This window comes from Sturnira hondurensis, unplaced genomic scaffold (genome assembly GCF_014824575.4).
Source record: "Sturnira hondurensis isolate 20B ecotype Veracruz unplaced genomic scaffold, ASM1482457v3 Scaffold0002735, whole genome shotgun sequence".
NCBI lineage: Eukaryota > Metazoa > Chordata > Mammalia > Chiroptera > Phyllostomidae > Sturnira > Sturnira hondurensis.
This window is the reverse complement of record NW_028075366.1, coordinates 163,395-179,847: the sequence shown is the minus strand read 5'-3', so window position 1 is coordinate 179,847 and position 16,453 is coordinate 163,395. Positions and strand designations below refer to the sequence as shown.

Here is a 16,453-nt window from a genome sequence, read left to right as displayed (position 1 = left end):
AGCCCATCCTACACAGGCTAACTCTAAATAGAACTCGCTACTGATTTTCTCAATCTCCACAAAACAGCATTCATTTTCCGTCTCTGACTTGTCCATAGACAAATATTTACTAATCAGCTAGTGCTGCCAAATACATGTGTCCGAACCAGAAATACATCCGTAATCCAGGAGACTGACTTTCTGTACCTCAAGAACTCTTCTTAGCAGAAAATGAACATCTGAAGTTGACATTGGAAATGACTTTACTTATAAAGGAGAAATGACAAAAATATGAGAGTACCTGGGACCATGACTAGACTATGTTTGAAGGAATAGCTGTGTTTCTTCTATCCCCATCAAAGAATATGTTTGTTGATTTTATAGAGAGAGGAAGGGAGAGACAGGTAGACAGAAAGACATTGATGAGAGAGAGAAACATTGATTAATCCTGCCCCTGTATATGTCCTTATTCGGGATCAAACTCACAGCCTTTTGGTGTATAGGACAACACTCCAAGCAAGTAAGCCGTCAGGGCTAGGGCTGAGGGAAGGTCTGTTAGATGGGGTGGAACCCTAGAAGGTGGGAGTGAGAATACTCTGGAGAGGAAAGAATACCATTGGGAAATCTAGAGACGGGATTGTCTGATAGTAGTAAGGGAGGGTGAGGTGGAGGTTGTTCATGGTCATGGTTTCCCTCACACAAAGATGTTGGAGGCTGAGGAATATATAGAAGTGAACTGTTACAGTCACACTGGGTTATGAATCTCATATGTGCCATGTGTCACAGAGGGACTAGAGCAGTGCAATGTGTGAAAATAATGTGTAATGTGAGCAGTAATTGAACCCCAATCCGGTGTGTCCAACATTATTAGATGAAAGACTTACATGGATTCACCACACAATTTATGCATATATTTTAGTTCTCACAACACATGCGGAGCAGAGAAATGAGGCGAAGAAATCTCAGTGTTGCTTCTAATCCTGTGCCTTTAGCTGGGGGCTGGTGAAGGACTTTGCTAGCTCTATAGAACCCCAAGCAAGCAGATATGGAGAAAGATATGGTCAATAGAAGATGGTGTGAGTGTGTGTCTGTGTGTGCAAGTGTATATGTCTGTGAGTGTATATGTGTGAGTGGGTGTCAGTGATGTACATGTGTGTGAGTTTGTGTATGTGCGAGTGTGACCATATGTTCACAGAGTAATTGCACCCGTCTGGTTGAGGGAAGCAGCAGTGAGAGCTGAGGACCGAGGGTCACAGTTGAATGGATGATCATGAACAGTTGTGAGTTAAGAAAAAAAAGTCTAAATTTACCTAAAACAGTGAGGACCATGGAAGAGTTTTGAGCAGAAATGAACAGATTCTGAGAAGGAGGTGGAGAGATTAACTAATGAGGAGGGTGAACTGTAGAACCCAGGCAGGTGGTGGATGTGACCGCTGCAGGGGAATGAGAAGGGTGACCTTCCTTCTCTGCTTCATTGACTGCAGACCCCAAGGAACCCTCATGACACAGAGACAGTGGGAGGGGCAGGGACGAGTCTGGGATCTGTGCAAACACTCTGCCTCTGCAGGAGATCTCAGTGCTTCCTCCTGGCCTTGGGAACGCAGGGGCTGCATCTCAGTTTCCACCTGACTGTGTTTCTGTAAGACGTGGGCTCTTTCTCTCTCCCTCTCATTGGGGGTCAATTATTTGAGTCATTTCTGCTCTGCAAAGCACCTTTGATGCCGGCAGTCACTGTCCTCTTCAAACTCTGTAGAGTCTTCAATATTCAGACAAGATGATATTCATGAGTGTTTTTGTTAGAAGGCACTAAAGACACACACGCACACACACACACACATTTTAAATGTCAAATGTTGCAATACCACATTCTGAATGGCTGAAGGACCCTTGGACAGCCTGCTTCCTCCTTTGCTCTCACTTCCCTCATGCGTAGCCCAGTGATACCAACCCCACCCCTGCACGTGAGGTCAGATTTCACTCTATTTGAGATACAGGGGGAAAAGAAACCAGACATTCAGACTTAGGTGGAGATGTTGGAGGTTTGAGAAACTGAAAAGCAGAGGAAGAATCAAAAGGAAGGAATCAGAAGGAAGAATCAGAAGGAAGGAAGGAAGAATCAGACTCAGAGCACAGTGCAGGGTCACGTGATCACGACAGAGACCCTTGCAATGCAGTGGTGCTGGGCCAGCTGGGGGAGTCTGGGGAACACAACTGACTTCATACCTGCCTCACCCCATTAACCTTTCTTCTTTGCCTCCAATCCTGCCATGTTGAGCTGTACTTACATCTAAAATGTATATATTGCTCATTAAGAACTCTTGAAAACTTACTGAAGCTAGTATCTTCCAACGTGTTTGCAGTCTGCCAGACACCTGCCCAGGGGCCAGATATCAAGGAGGTAAGAGGAGGGAAGACATGGCTTTGTGAGGGGCATCCCACCCATCCAGGAACAGCCTGTTCCTTAAAGGAATAGGCTGCAGGGGGTTCCCTGCACTGGAGCCAGGTGGAGGTGGAACCAGGGTACCCCATATTCGTACCCCAATAACACTATGTTTTCAAGGCATTGTATGGAGTCCGTTCATGGTCCCCCCACCCACTGCAGCCCAGGATGCCAGGATCTGGGTGAGAGAAGGAGGGGACGCTGTCTCACAGCAACGGCCATTTTCCAGGCTCGGTGTCCTAAAGCATCAGGGTCCTCCTACCCACATGGTCCCCTAGATAGAGAGCCATGCTCTCCCACGACCATCTGCCTGGTTTTCATTGGACTCACACAGTGATTCCACACACACCCATGCTCACAAACACAGACAGAAACCCAGACACACTCAACCCCACCCCCAAGCCTGCACCCATGTCCAGGAAACAGCACATTCACCTTTTCCATGGTATGAACGTTAGAATAACAACAGTGGGGTTTGCGGACAGTTGTCTCTGTGGGCTTTCCTGTGTGAGCACACAGAGAGCAAACCGCAGTGACCTTATAAGGGACACTGCCATTTTTGAAAATGTCACTCATTATTGACAAGGTATTGGAGTGCACGCTGTCAGGGACAGTAAGTTTCCATAACTGCCTGTAATGATGAAATTACTCAAGTCCCAGAATCGTGTGCACCTTCCTCAAGTTTCATACAACACACAGCCGAGCAGGGCCTGTCACCCAAGCTGGGATGAGTTTCCAGGTCATGGGGTGCTTGGTCCTAAGCTCAGGGGTCTGGTCAGCCCCCAATACAAGCCGTGTTGTTCCTGGACAGGACGCATTCGGTGGGTTTGTTCAAATGCTCTTTTACAACAAAGGAAGGGACAAGATGTTAAGATCACCGACATCTTCCAAAAACAGTTACAGGCCCCAAATATGTTTTGTAGAAAATAGGCAAATAAACCAACAAAAAACATGAAATGAGGTAAGAGTAAAGTAGCATCATGACTTAGAAGAGATGGGTGGAGGGATAAGTAAGATTCTGTCTCCGGGAAGCTGGTAATAAACTTGCCCCTGTCAGTGTGGTCTGCTCCCTATGGACCGTTTTAAAGGGTTTTTTTTTTTCTACAGACTTTTCGGGCATCTGGTAACCCTACTTTGGGCTGGAACATTCTGGGGCACCATGGCCATGGTGACCTTTGTTCTACAAAGAGATGACCTTTGTTCTCCCAGAGACCCCTGAGTCGACCCACCACAAGGGTTCACAAGCAGAACTGTGCCAGGATCACAGAGTCTGGGAGAGTTGTCCTGCTGCTGCTTCACGCTCCTTGTGGTCCAGCATGATGGAGTGTGGAGAGCCAGCAATTAGAAATCAGTCTGTTGGGTGTGTGAGCATAGTGGCACGAAGCCACTGGGGACAAGAGTAACTGAGACCATGAGATAGTGACCCTGGAGTGAAAGTGACATCTACACTGAAATGCTCAAGAAATCTAATAATGTGTCTGTTGGAAGAATATAGCACATTCTAACTCCAAGAGCTGAGTGGGAGTTTTATTGCATGTGGTAGTTTGTGGGTTGTTTCTGTAAATGCTGACTCAATTAGGAAGTAAAGGAATAAAGGGTAAGAAGGAGAGGTCTACAGAAGCCAACGTTCCCAGGTGCACTGTCTACTAAGAACAGATGTTTGGTTTTTCACTGGAAGACAGTGGTTACCAAAAAAGAAAATGCACAAACAGCAGGTGGTAGTCCCAGAATTCGGATAAAATTATATATGACAAATTTTTGTGAACTTAAGACATGGTAAGACATTCCAAGAACCCTGGCTGGTATGGCTCAGTGGATTGAGTGCTGGCCAGGAACCAAAGGGTCTCTAGTTCAATTCCCAGTCAGGACACATGCCTGGGTTGTGGGCCAGGTCCCTAGTAGGTGGCGCACAAGAGGCAACCACACATTGATGTTTCTCTCCCTCTCTTTCTCTCTCTTTTCCCCTCACTAAAAATAAATAAATAAAATATTAAAAAAAATAAAATAAAACATGTTAAAATAATTTAATCAACTCTAATTTCAGTTGAAGTAGCCATAGATTTCTTGTGTCTGCGATCCTGGACACTACAGATGAAATCTACTTCATCTCTGTAGAATTTTATTGAAGAATCAGACAAAGTAACCGGCGGAGTACATACATCAGTCTCTGTAGAGTTTGGTTTAGTAGAATTTCAGAAAAATATAGGGTGGTAGTGATCCGATTTACAGTATATACAGGCGAGTGCATAATGTCTCTGGAAGTGGTTGGGTAGTTTCCACAGCCCTACAACTGCTGAGCTATTATGAAGAGGTTGTGTGATTCTGGAGATGCTCCTTCAAGCCTGAGGCTCCTCTGCTGTCACCTAGAGGTGTCAGGCTGGGTTTGAGAAGGAGGAGAGTGTTCCTGGGGGGTCTCCTCCCAGAAAGAGACCCCGGTCCTTGCCTGGCAACATTGTATGTGCTCAGAGTCCAGGGCCAGGCCTGGCCTCAGCCTGGGCCTAGTTTACTCTGAATTCCATGTAGACACTGGGCTCAGTGGAAACATCCTTAGTATTCAGGGAAGAGGGCGTGAGCCCTCTCTGTTGGAGAGCCAGCTGGGCATATATCACACTGTGTGTGTCTTCTGCTGCCAGGTCCTGAGAGGAGAAAGGTAAGAACAATGGGTCGAGGCTTGATGGTTGGAGGCAGGGTTATGGGATGTGTGGAGGACCTGAAGATGTGGTCAGAGTTTGGGCAGGGAGAACTCACCTCGCCATTCATCATCTGGTCTTCCTTGGTCTCTGGTTCTCTCAAGGCAGCACCTGTGAGTGGAAGAGTGCATCAGAACTCTTGGGAGGATGATGCCTGATCCTCACCACAGGTTAGGACACAAACGCCAAAAAGAAGGAGCAGTGTGCTTAGCATGTCTACCCCGCTAATTCCAGAATTGTCCCACCAACACAACCAGGCCCAGCTTGACTGTCCCCAGGTCCTGTCCTAACCCATCACCCCCACCTTACACACTGTCTTGTAGACCATCCTCAAGAGAGTGGGATCCCCATTGCTGTGGTAGATGTTGGGGAAGGGTGATTGTTGATTCAAAGAAAAGAATGGGGACCCCTGGGTCCTCTGGAAGACATCAAGGATGTCAACAACAAAAACCACAGTTCAACCCATAGGAAGTGAACATGCATCTCTGTGCTCCAGTCACATCCTCCACCCCACTCAGGTGACACTACTCTCTTCCTTCAGACTTACGATTTTTGACGAAACACCAGTAATACAGGAGAGCAGCGAGGGAAACACCAATGAGGAGGAAGGCTATGGAGAGTCCAGTGAGAATGTACAGCTTGCTGGGGCTTTCTTGAGGCGGTGAGGCCTCTGTCAATAAGCATAGGAGAGCCCTAACCAGTATAGTTCAGTGGGTTGGGCATCATCATACGAAGCAAAAGGCTACTGGTTCAATTCCCGATCAGGGCAAATGCCTGTGTTGTGGATTTGGTCCCTGGTCAGGGTGCATGTGAGAGTCAACTGACCAATGTTTCTCTCTTCACTGATGTTTGCCTCCTTCTTTCTTCCTCCCCCCCTTGTCTCTAAAAATACATAAATAAACTCTTTAAAAATTACCAAATGGATAACGAGGTGGGGAGAAAGGGGGAAGCGTTTTCAGAAATGAGTATAAAGGACATATAGGAAAAACCAAAGAGGGGTAGGGTCAAGTGTGGGAAATGGAGATGGCTGAGGTGGTGGGGAGTGATAGGGGGAAAATTGAAACAACCGTAGCTGGTCAACAATAAAACAACTATAAATATTTAAAAAATAAAATAAAATAAAATAAAATAAAATAAAATAAAATAAAACCAAATGACAGCAACTCCATTTACTGGTTTCTTGTTTGTGCCAATGCACACTGGATTCCCAACCTTCCTAACCCTGACCAATCACTTTCTTTATGTTCCAATATGTATAAAAAAAAAACCAGGAGAAGCGATAACAGTGGTCCAAAGCAAAGAGGCAGGACAGACAAGCAGAGATCTGAACCCAGGTCTACCAGGCTCTAACATGCTTTTGATTGCTGACCCTCAATTGGACATTATTTTTATGCATGAAAGGAATCCCCTTGCATCAGCCATAGCTGCCCCCACTTCCCTCGGGTTCCTCCTTGCCCCACCCCAGCTGCATATTCTGAGACCTGAGGAGGTGGGGCCTGAGGTGGAAGGGGGTCCTGCCTTTATTCCAGGGTCCATGTGTGGAACTTGCTATGAAGAATCTTGATCCCTCTCCCCCAAATAATTAACAGCGGGGTCGGTGGAGGTAATCATGTTATGGAGAAGTGAGCCCAAAAGGGATCCATCATGTATGGAGCAGCTTCTCTGTGCCTGGGCCCTTCTGAGGGGAATTTCACACTTATCCGCTCGTCTTGCCCTCACTGGCACCATGAAGGGGGCATTATAAGCCTAATGTTCCAACTGAGAAAATTTACTCACTACAACTAGAACAGCCATCAGTGGAGCCCCTGAATCTGACTCCTCCCTTTCGTCTCTGAAGGATGCTAGGCTCCCTGCCCAGCCATTCCTTTCTCTGACAGCCCAGGTGTGAGTTTCCACCCAGTGACGCAGAGAAAAATAAATACGACCAAGTTTCCCCAGCTGAGAAATATGAGACCTGTGTTCTGCAAGGTCTTTCCTGGTGAGCTACTTCTGAGTCCTTCTGGAATCCTCTTCCTCAAGTCCTTCCCCAGTACCTTCATGGCTAAGCTGATGAGAGTTTTCCCCACCAGAATTGGCCAAGCCTCTCATCACCCTCATGGCTTCAACTCACATTCCTCTGAATCAATTCTATTCATGCTTGCAATTTGTCCCTTCTAAAAAAAATATCGTGCATGCCATGACACTTTTCTGATACACGCATTTGAATGTCTTCCAGTTTCAGAGAGAAAAACATCCATGTTCCTTTATTGATTATCAACCTTTCCCAAACCTGCTCCTAGTTACCCCATCTCCACTGCACCTCTGCGCTGGTGGTCTGAACACCCCAACCTCATTGCCATGTTGGTTTCATGACATTTATTGTCCCGTGGGTTGGGAATATCCTTCTGCCAATCTTTCACTGTCCTCAGATGGCCTCTGAAGATGCCACCGTCAAAAGGGTATTCCCTGCCACTCACTCTAACTTGTCCACTTCTGCTTTCTCTATCCCATGGCTTAGCTCAATGTACATAAATGACTGAATCAAATAATTGTCATTCATTTATTCATCACACGATTTCTCCTTCTTGCACACACACCCAAAGTATGATCTGCATGAACATACTTTAGCTGCCTATCCCCACTCAACTTTATGGTGGGAGTATGGACATCACCCCTGAGCATGGGGTCACAGTCACTGTTATCCCTGGGTCCCAGTTAAGAAGCATGACTGGCTAAATGCCTTTTCTGTTTCCTGTGTTGACCACCATCATGAATGTCGATGAACAAATTGGGAATTTCACTAGGTCAAGGCCAAGGTCAGAGACAACACTTACACAGGAGAGTTTGGCTTCCAGGGACTATGAACCAAATTAAGAGGCCCCCTTACTCACCTTTTCTCATCCTTGACTCTGTGGGTGAGAGGCAAGTACTTGTAGAAGGTCCTAGGAAAAGGGTCAGAGAAGTGTCACCAGGTGTACTACTTACCCCACTAAAGTAGCACCATGTTTTCCTTGGAAGGGTGGCTCCCTGTCTACCCTTTACTCTACCCTCCCCCTAAAGACACATGTGGCCTTCTGGTCCTTCCACCTGAGTACCTTGAGCAATGACCACCTGAGATGTGACAGTGGGAAGGGGCAAAGTAAGATAAGCCTGGTGACCAAAGACAGCTGTGGTCAGGAGACATGTCACCTTGGGTGGTATATATCTATGCCCCTCAATGGGAAAATCACTTGTATGTCAGAAGGTGCTTCTGGGAAAAAAATAAGGGTGAGAGGCTGGTGCAACCTCTGTGCTCCCCAAACTGCATCCGGCCCCTCCCCCTCCCAGGTCTGCGCTGATCCCTTTTTTCATCTGCCAGGATACATAGGACCCCACTGTGGGCATCTATACAGAAGGTGAAGGAAGGTCTGAAGGGCCCTGCCCTGCGTCTTCTCTTTTCCTCCCTGTATTTCTCAGTGCTTCTTTTTCTCCAGAGTCCCTAGGATGCCCGTCACCAGCAGGGCAACCTTCAGATGTAGCTCTATGATTCAGTGTCTAGTAAGACAGGAACAGGTAGGAGATTCCTCACGTGTGATGGCAAGGTGCAGTGGGTCACTCGGGTGTGACCATACACGAGAGTGACTGAAAAAGCTGTAGCATCTGTAGGTCCCTCTGTGAGCTGAGGTCACAGGGCCCAGAGGGAAGACTGTCTGGAACACACCATGGTGTCTCTGCCCTCCAGCAAGCCAGCACCCATGGGCCTCACCCTCCCTGCATAGGTGGTATGGGTCATTTGAACTCTCTGAGTGGCAGAGCAAGGTCATGTTATCCCCCGACATCACTATGGGGACTGGCTGGGCTGAGAGAGTGAGTTTCTTCTGCATTCTTAGAAGAAACAGAGACCTCAATCTTAGTCCACAACTTACACTGTCCTTGGGAGAGAAGGAAGAATTCTCTCTTCCCACCCTGGAGTGTCCACTGTGTGTCTTCTAGTGTCTCTCAGTCTCACTTTGATCCCTGCAGTGCTGACTGCTCTGTACGTGTGTGTTGGACTCTGCTGAACCTCTGCTGTTTTCTGCATGTATCTCTGCGCTTAATGTCCCTCACAGCCGTGAGACGTGGGATTGTCTTAAATAGTGGCACTGAAAGCACGCTTCAGGGACTCCCCAGAACACAGATCGAGCTTAGGTTTCTTCATCTGAAATGAAGGGCTTATGGAGTAAAAAGTGTCAGAATCTCCCCAGGACCTGTGAGTACCTCACTCTGCAGGGACAGGCCAGCGTGTCCCTGCACCCAGGTGTTGGGAGTGACCACTCCTCCCTCTTTGTGCAAAAGGACCTGTTAAACCACGTGATTGGATGACTCCTCTGGGTGCTAGTCTCTGATCAGATCTTTCACAGAGCTGGCTGAGAGGTGTCTGGTGTGTTACTGTGTTCTCGCCGCAGAAGGAAGGTGTTGCAGTATCAAAATGGGAACTCTCTGTTTCTGAGGTGGGGGAACAGCCCTCATCCCCATGTTCATGGGTCTTCTGGTCCAACTCTCTCATTCTCTGTCTGTCTGTCTGTCTGTCTGTCAATGCTGTCAATGTAAGAAACGTCCAAATCCATAGAGAAACCTGTGACTCTACTGGAGACAAACTGATGACAATTGGCAGGAAACAAAACCTCAACATGTTGAGAAAATGCTCCAAAGAATGGCAGTTTGCACCTTACTTTATACATTACAGTGAAAAGAGGAAACAAATAGGTTACACAAAACCCATTGGTGATAGCTTAGAGAGGTGGGAGGAAGTGAAGTGGGAACCTCTGGGATTCTATAAAAAGTAAAATGATAGACACATCTTTCACATAGATGGGTACAGGTAGTTAATGGTAAACAATGAACATGATAACAGTAACAATGAGGAATTTTGAGGTCTCCCTCTGATGCAGTGCGAGTGCTTAAAGGGGTCTGGAAAAAAGAAATTTGACATTTTGGACTTCTGGCAAAGGTGGAGGAGTAGGTAGACACATTGTGCCTCCTTGCACAACCAAAATAAGGACAACAAAAGTTTAGAAACAAACAACCAGTACTGACAGAAAATTGAACAGTATTGAAGTCTGACAACCAAGGAGTTAAAATAGACACATTCATCCAGACTGGTAGGAGGGGCGAAGTCAGAGTTGGGTGGCTGGGCAGAGAGGGGTCATAGCAAAAAAAAAAAGTGGTGGCTGGTGGACCCCGGGTGGGCAAGGCAGCAGATGGTGGACCCTGGCTGTGCAGGTATCATCTGGCAGACCCCAGGCACAGGATGGCAGCGGGCAGACCCAGTGAGTCAGTGGATTGTGGAGGGGCATGGCACGCAAGGTGGCTGGCTGACTGGGAGGTCCCACATTCACGCACAAATAAACCAGGCAAAACTGGTTTAGACCACACAACCCAGGGCTCCAGTGCAGGGAAATAAAGCCTCAAATCACTGATTGAAAACACCTGTGGGGCTTGAGTTGCTGGGAGAGACTCCCAGCCTCACAGGAGAGTTTGTTGGAGAGACCCACAGGGCCCTAGAACATACACAAACTCACCCACATGGGAATCAGCACCAGAAGAACCCAATTTGCTTGGGGAAGGTGGCAGACAGGACTGAAATCTGATAGAGAGCAAAGCAAGCCCCATTGTTCCCTCTCTGACCCCTGCCCCACATACAGCATCAAAACCCAGCAATATGGGTTACCCCTCCCTGATGAATACCTGAGGCTCCATCCCTCACTATGTAATAAGCATGTCAAGAAAAAAAATTCCCCAAATGGAAAAACAGATCAAAGCCCTAGAACAAATACAACTAAGCAATGAAGAGATAGCCAACCTATCAGATGCACAATTCAAAGCACTGGTGATCAGGGTGCTCACAGAACTGGTCAAATTTGGTCGTAAATTAATTGAAAAAAATGAAGGCTACACTAAGTGAAATAAAGGAAAATGTATGGAGAACCAATAGTGATGGAAAGAAAATTGGGACTCAAATCAATGGAGTAGACCAGAACGAAGAAAGAAACAACCAAACAGAAAAGAATGAAGACACAAAAATTTTAAAAAAATGAGGAGAGGCTTAGGAACCTCCAGGACATCTTTAAACATTCCAACATCTGAATTATAGGGGTACCAGAAGGGGAAAAGAAACAGCCACAAATGGAAAACTTATTTGAACAAATAATAAAAGAGAACTTCCCCAATCTGGCAAAAGAAATAGACTTCCAGGGAGCCCAAGAAGCTCAGAGAGTCCCAAAGAAATTGGACCCAAGGAGAAACACACCAAAACACATAATTACAGTACTCAAGATGAAAATGGAGAGAATTCTAGAAGCAGCAAGAGATAAGGGGACAGTCACATACAAAGGGGTTCATATAAGACTGTCAGCAGATGTCTCATAAAGAACCTTGCAGGCAAGAAGGGGCTGGAAAGAAGTATTCCAAGTCATGAAAGGCAATCTTGGACCTACACCCAAGATTGCTGTATCCAGCAAAACTTTCATTTAGAATGGGAAGGCAGATAAAGTGCTTCTCAGATAAGATTAAATTAAAGGAGTTCATCATTACCAAGCCCTTATTACATGAAATGTTAAAGAGACTTATCTAAGAAAAAGAAGATAAAAAACGTGTACAGTAAAATGACAGCAAACTCAATGATTAACAACCACACCTAAAACAAAAACAAAAACAAATTGAGCAAACAACTAGAACAGGAACAGAACCACAGAAATGAAGATCACATGGAGCTTTATCAGCAGGGGAGTGGGAAAGGGAGATAGGGGAAAAAGGTACAGAGAATAAGTAGCATAGATGGTAGGTAGAAAATAGAGAGGGGGAGAGCAAGAATAATATGGGAAACATAGAAGCTAAAGAACTTATGACACATGGACATGAACTAAAGGGGCAAATGTGGGTGAGAGAGGGTGTGCAGGGTGGAGGGGAATGAAGGGGGAGAATGGGACAACTGTAATAGCATAATCAACAAAATGTATTTAAAAAAATAAAAAATAAAAGCAGAAAGATAAAAGAAATTTGATATTCCAAAGGTATGTTATCAGATGCAAAAAAGAGAACAGACTAGCACAGTTGAAGTAAAGATTGGCCTTTTTTGGGGAGAAACGCCAACCTAGGACATGACTATCCACCATGATCTGCTTCTAGTTAGGCAGTTTTTAATTTCAGACCATCCCACCTGGGTAATTGAGGTCTCTGAGTTTGTAAGGTGCCACGAAGGCCTTTCCTGAGCTTGTCAAGTTTAATATGTGCCCCCCTTTCTACCTCAGCGTGTCAATTGTTTTCTCTTTGGATTACAACACTGTTTTTATCCATTCTCCATTGTATCTTCTTTTCCTTTGGCACTCTGCCACACAAGCTCCCTCTCCTGAGTTTTGTACTCTCTGTATGTTTGTCTTTCTCTCCCCGTACTAATGTTATACTCCACACCACATCACCCCTTGAAGCTTCCAGAACACAAAGAGAATTAGGGCTGGTGTGGCAACACTCACCTGTGATCACAACTTCCAGGGGGTCACTGGGGGCTGACCACTCATAGGGGGAGTGAATAGAGCCGTAGCATCTGTAGGTCCCTGCATGTGCAGGTGTCATAGGGCCCACAGAGAAGTGAGCTTGTCTGTTCCTGGCACGGAGCTTCTCCACAACCTGCCAGGAGTGCCGTGTCTCCCCCTCCTTGAACAAGATAAACTGGTCAAATGAGACTTCCGAGTGACAGTGCAGGGTCACAGCCTCTCCTGCTTGCACAAGGGAGTTTGGCTGGGCTGAGAGGGAGGGTTTTTTGAACACACCTAGGGAGGAAGAGAGTAGGTTCTGTGTGTTGCCCCCCTCACCCCTTCTCCTGATATGCCAGGAGTGGATTTCTTCCTCCCTCAGCCCAGCGATGACTCCTTTCCTTCCTAAGTCTTTGCGCTGCATGTCCCCTGAGCATCCTGGTCCATCCTCTGGCTCATGACATTCACAGCCTGGATCTCACGGTCTCCCCTCGACCTGCTTTTCTGTCTCTCTTGACTAAAAGCCCCAACCTCGCAGGGCTGGTTCAAAGCTGCATGGCTGTGTGACCCCTCCTCTGCATGTGTGCGGTGGGGGTGATCCTGCAGGATGCGTTTCCTGGCTCCCTGCACGCATCTCCTAGAGCAAAAAAGACAGCAGGCAGGAGACTAGAGAAGAACGTGGAGACCAAAGGGGCATTTCCCGATCCATTCCCTAACCTGTGCCTCTGAAGACCACTCCCGAGGTGACCTTGTCTAATCTGAGGCTCTGGCTCCTCCAAGACAGGGTTTCAACCCCCCTGGAGGGTCTCTGGGGCTGGGATCAGGTGACATGACCCCTGCTGTGTCCTCCCTGCCTGTCCCAGGCAGCAGCATTTTGCTCTTGCTAATCCCTGAGTTGACTCTCCTGCTTGTTGGTGCCTCGTCCTTCCCCTGGGCTCCGGGTTCCATATATTACACACCCTGTCTCCCACGTTCTCAGAGCAGGCTCTCCTTCTAAGGTTCATCCTGACTGGGAACTCAGTGACAACTCTCTGCTCCACAGGAATCTGACTGACAGTGCAGTGCGGTCATGGGTTTGGCTGGATGCCTCCTACCTGTGACCACGATGTCCAGGGCATCGCTGAATGCTGACCAATGAGATGTGTGGTTGTGGCGTCCAAAACATCTGTAGGATCCTACATACTCTATGGCCATAGGGCTCATGGTGAAGGTGTTGATATGATCTCTCTGGAGCTCAGGACTGGGGGTCCCATTTGTTTTGGTTAGTTTGAATGAGGTAAACAGGGGGTAGTAATGGCACTGAAGAGTCACACTCCCTCCTAGGGGAACCACAGGGCTCGGCCAGGCTGACAGGGAGGGCTTGTTGTGCCCACCTGGAAGAGAGAGGTCACTGCGTTAGAGCTCAGAATGGGGAGCTGCCCCTCTTCTTACCCCTTCACGGGGCTATTCCTCCTTTGCATTCTCCCAAGGCTTCCTCCCAAACTGAGTCTCCTAATGCCCAGGGTGGCCTGGTGAGGGACCAGGGTCACAGTCCAACCCCACATGGACCTGCAGGTCTCCCCACAAGTAGAATTATTCTTGAAGTGTTTGTAACATATTTGTGCAAAGTTAACTTAAAACACAACTTGGCCCTGCCTGGTGTGGCTCAGTGGATTGAATGCAGGCTGCGAACCAAAGGGTCGCAGGTTTGATTCCCAGTCAGGGCACATGCCTGGGTTGTGGGCCAGGTCCCCAAGGGGGGACACATGAGGGGCAAACACACATTGATGTTTCTGTGTCTCCCTTTCTCCCTCCCCTCCCCTGTCTAAAATAGATAAATAAAATCTTTAAAAAGCACAATTTGAATAAAAGAAATAGACATGAGAGAAAGGAGCAAATTCTACTTGATGAAAATAAGGTGAAACAGATCCCTGATCTTTTGTTAAGTTCTCTCCCATCAGAGTTGCCCCAAGAGTCAGGAGGCCCTGCCAGAGGTCTGAGGCAGGTCCAGCGGGAGGTTCTGCAGTTCCTATGGTCAAGGGCAGGCTAGAGAAGGTGTGGGACCCCTGGTCCTAAGAGGGTTGTGTGGCATCAGGCATCTTGTTCCCCTAATTATAAAGATGCCGGCCATCTGCCCCAGACCACAGCGTTGGAAATCCTCAGCCTCCTTCATGTGAACACAGACCTGGGCTTCGTAGCCTCAGGGAGAGACTAGGATGGTTCTCCCAGTAGAAATAAGACCCTGGGTTCACACAGGGCTTGCCGCTCTCCTTGCGTTTCCAGAAGTCTCACCGCCCACCCTCCAGTGTCATCCACAGCAGCCCCAACTCCCCTCTGCTCCCCCCAATCCCTGCTGACACCCAGAGAGTTCGCTGTACACTGTACTGAGAGGATGGAGAAGGCTCACCTGAGAGTGTCCAGATCCTCTGGCTCAGACAGAACCCTGGAAGGAAACCACATGATAGGCAACTGATTCCCAGGGGATCCCGTGTTTGCATGCACCCCATCCATGGAATTGGTTCCTGTGCCAATTCCTCCATGGAATTTCCAAGATTTCCTCCATGACCCACCCCTCCCTTCCTTTCCAGGACTCACCAAGACCCAGGAGGCTGGAGAATTTGGGGAACATGCTCCTGCTGCTGTTGAGCAAGACAGGAGTTGAGCCAAGCTGATGAAGTCACAGGGTGTGGTAGGCAGGTCCCCACACCCCAGTTTGCACTGTCCACAAAGTGCCCGTCACTCAGGAAGCTGACCAGTGTCTTCTCACCATGAGGACAGCAGGTGCTGAGGGTCTGACTCGAACCACATCACAAAACACCATCAATGACTAAAGTATCATGTTTGTTTGTCTAGAATCCACAATCATGGGAGGGTGTTATATCCTCTCACTGCCCCTTTACATGGTAGTCACTATTCAATGTGTGACATGCCCTATTCCCTTCCCAAGCTAATAAGCAAATATTATTGTTAAAAAACTCTTTGCAGAAGGAATATCTAATGCGCACCCTGGTTAATATTCCTCAGGGCTCATGCTTGCTGCAGATGCTTTACTTCTGTTCAAAAAGGGACTTAACCAGCCCTGGCTGGTGTGGCTCAGTGTACTGAGTGCTGGGCTGTGAACCAGATAATCATCGGATCAATTCCCAGTCAGGGCACATGCCTGGGTTGTGGGCCAGGTCCCCAGTATGGGGCATGGGAGAGGCAACCACACATTGATGTTTCTCTCCCTCTTTCTCCCTCCCTTCCCCTCTGTAAAAATAAATAAATAAAACCTTTTTTTTTTTTTGAAAAATTGGCATTTGACCAGAAACATTCTTTCCCCCAGCTTTCTGAGGAAGAATGACACATGGGAACTGTGTATATTTAAGGTGTACATCTTGGTGTTTTGATATATATGCACACTTTGAAAAGATCACCAAAGTCAAATGACTGATACACCCATCACCTCACACCATTTCCTTTTTTTTTTTCAGCGTGTGGGGTGAGAACACAGCAAATTTCCAGTGAATAATTCATTACTTTTAACTACGATCAACACTCTGTACCTTCGGTCTCCAGAACGTATTTGTCATACAACAGAAAGTTACATGTATTGATCAATATTTTCTTCTTTTTGCAATCCCCAGCCTCTGGTAATCACCACTACCCCCTGTTTCACTTGGGTTCAGATCTCTAAAAAATTTATTCTACATATAAGGGAAACCATGCAGGATTTACCTCACTGTGTCCAGCTCATGTCACTCAGCATGATGTCCTCCTGGTGCATCCGCGTTGTCTCAAAGGGCAGCATTTCCTGCTTTTTATGGCTGACGAGTATTCCGTTGTGTAACCACACACCACAGCTGCTTCATCCAACATCCACTGATGGACACTTAGGTGTTTTGCAAATGTTCGCT

At 47.2% G+C, this 16,453-nt stretch overlaps 2 protein-coding genes across 2 annotated transcripts; both read right to left on the bottom strand.

Annotated features, from left to right (window-relative positions):
- Positions 1-4,521: 4,521 nt before the first annotated feature.
- LOC118983321 (killer cell immunoglobulin-like receptor 3DL1) lies at positions 4,522-8,026 on the bottom strand. The gene is made up of 4 exons (XM_037040661.1): positions 7,980-8,026; positions 5,657-5,779; positions 5,168-5,220; positions 4,522-5,055 (listed from the first exon to the last, which is right to left on the bottom strand). Exons 1-4 carry the CDS (start codon positions 7,987-7,989, stop codon positions 4,918-4,920), a joined length of 324 nt encoding a protein of 107 aa, XP_036896556.1. The 5' UTR covers positions 7,990-8,026; the 3' UTR covers positions 4,522-4,917.
- A 568-nt stretch (positions 8,027-8,594) lies between these two features.
- On the bottom strand, positions 8,595-15,348 carry KIR3DL3 (killer cell immunoglobulin like receptor, three Ig domains and long cytoplasmic tail 3). Its single transcript, XM_037040660.1, has 5 exons — positions 15,153-15,348; positions 14,965-15,000; positions 13,673-13,951; positions 12,575-12,875; positions 8,595-8,952 (listed from the first exon to the last, which is right to left on the bottom strand). The coding sequence occupies exons 1-5, from the start codon at positions 15,184-15,186 to the stop codon at positions 8,616-8,618; spliced, it is 987 nt and encodes a 328-aa protein (XP_036896555.1). The 5' UTR covers positions 15,187-15,348; the 3' UTR covers positions 8,595-8,615.
- Between the last annotated feature and the right edge of the window lie 1,105 nt (positions 15,349-16,453).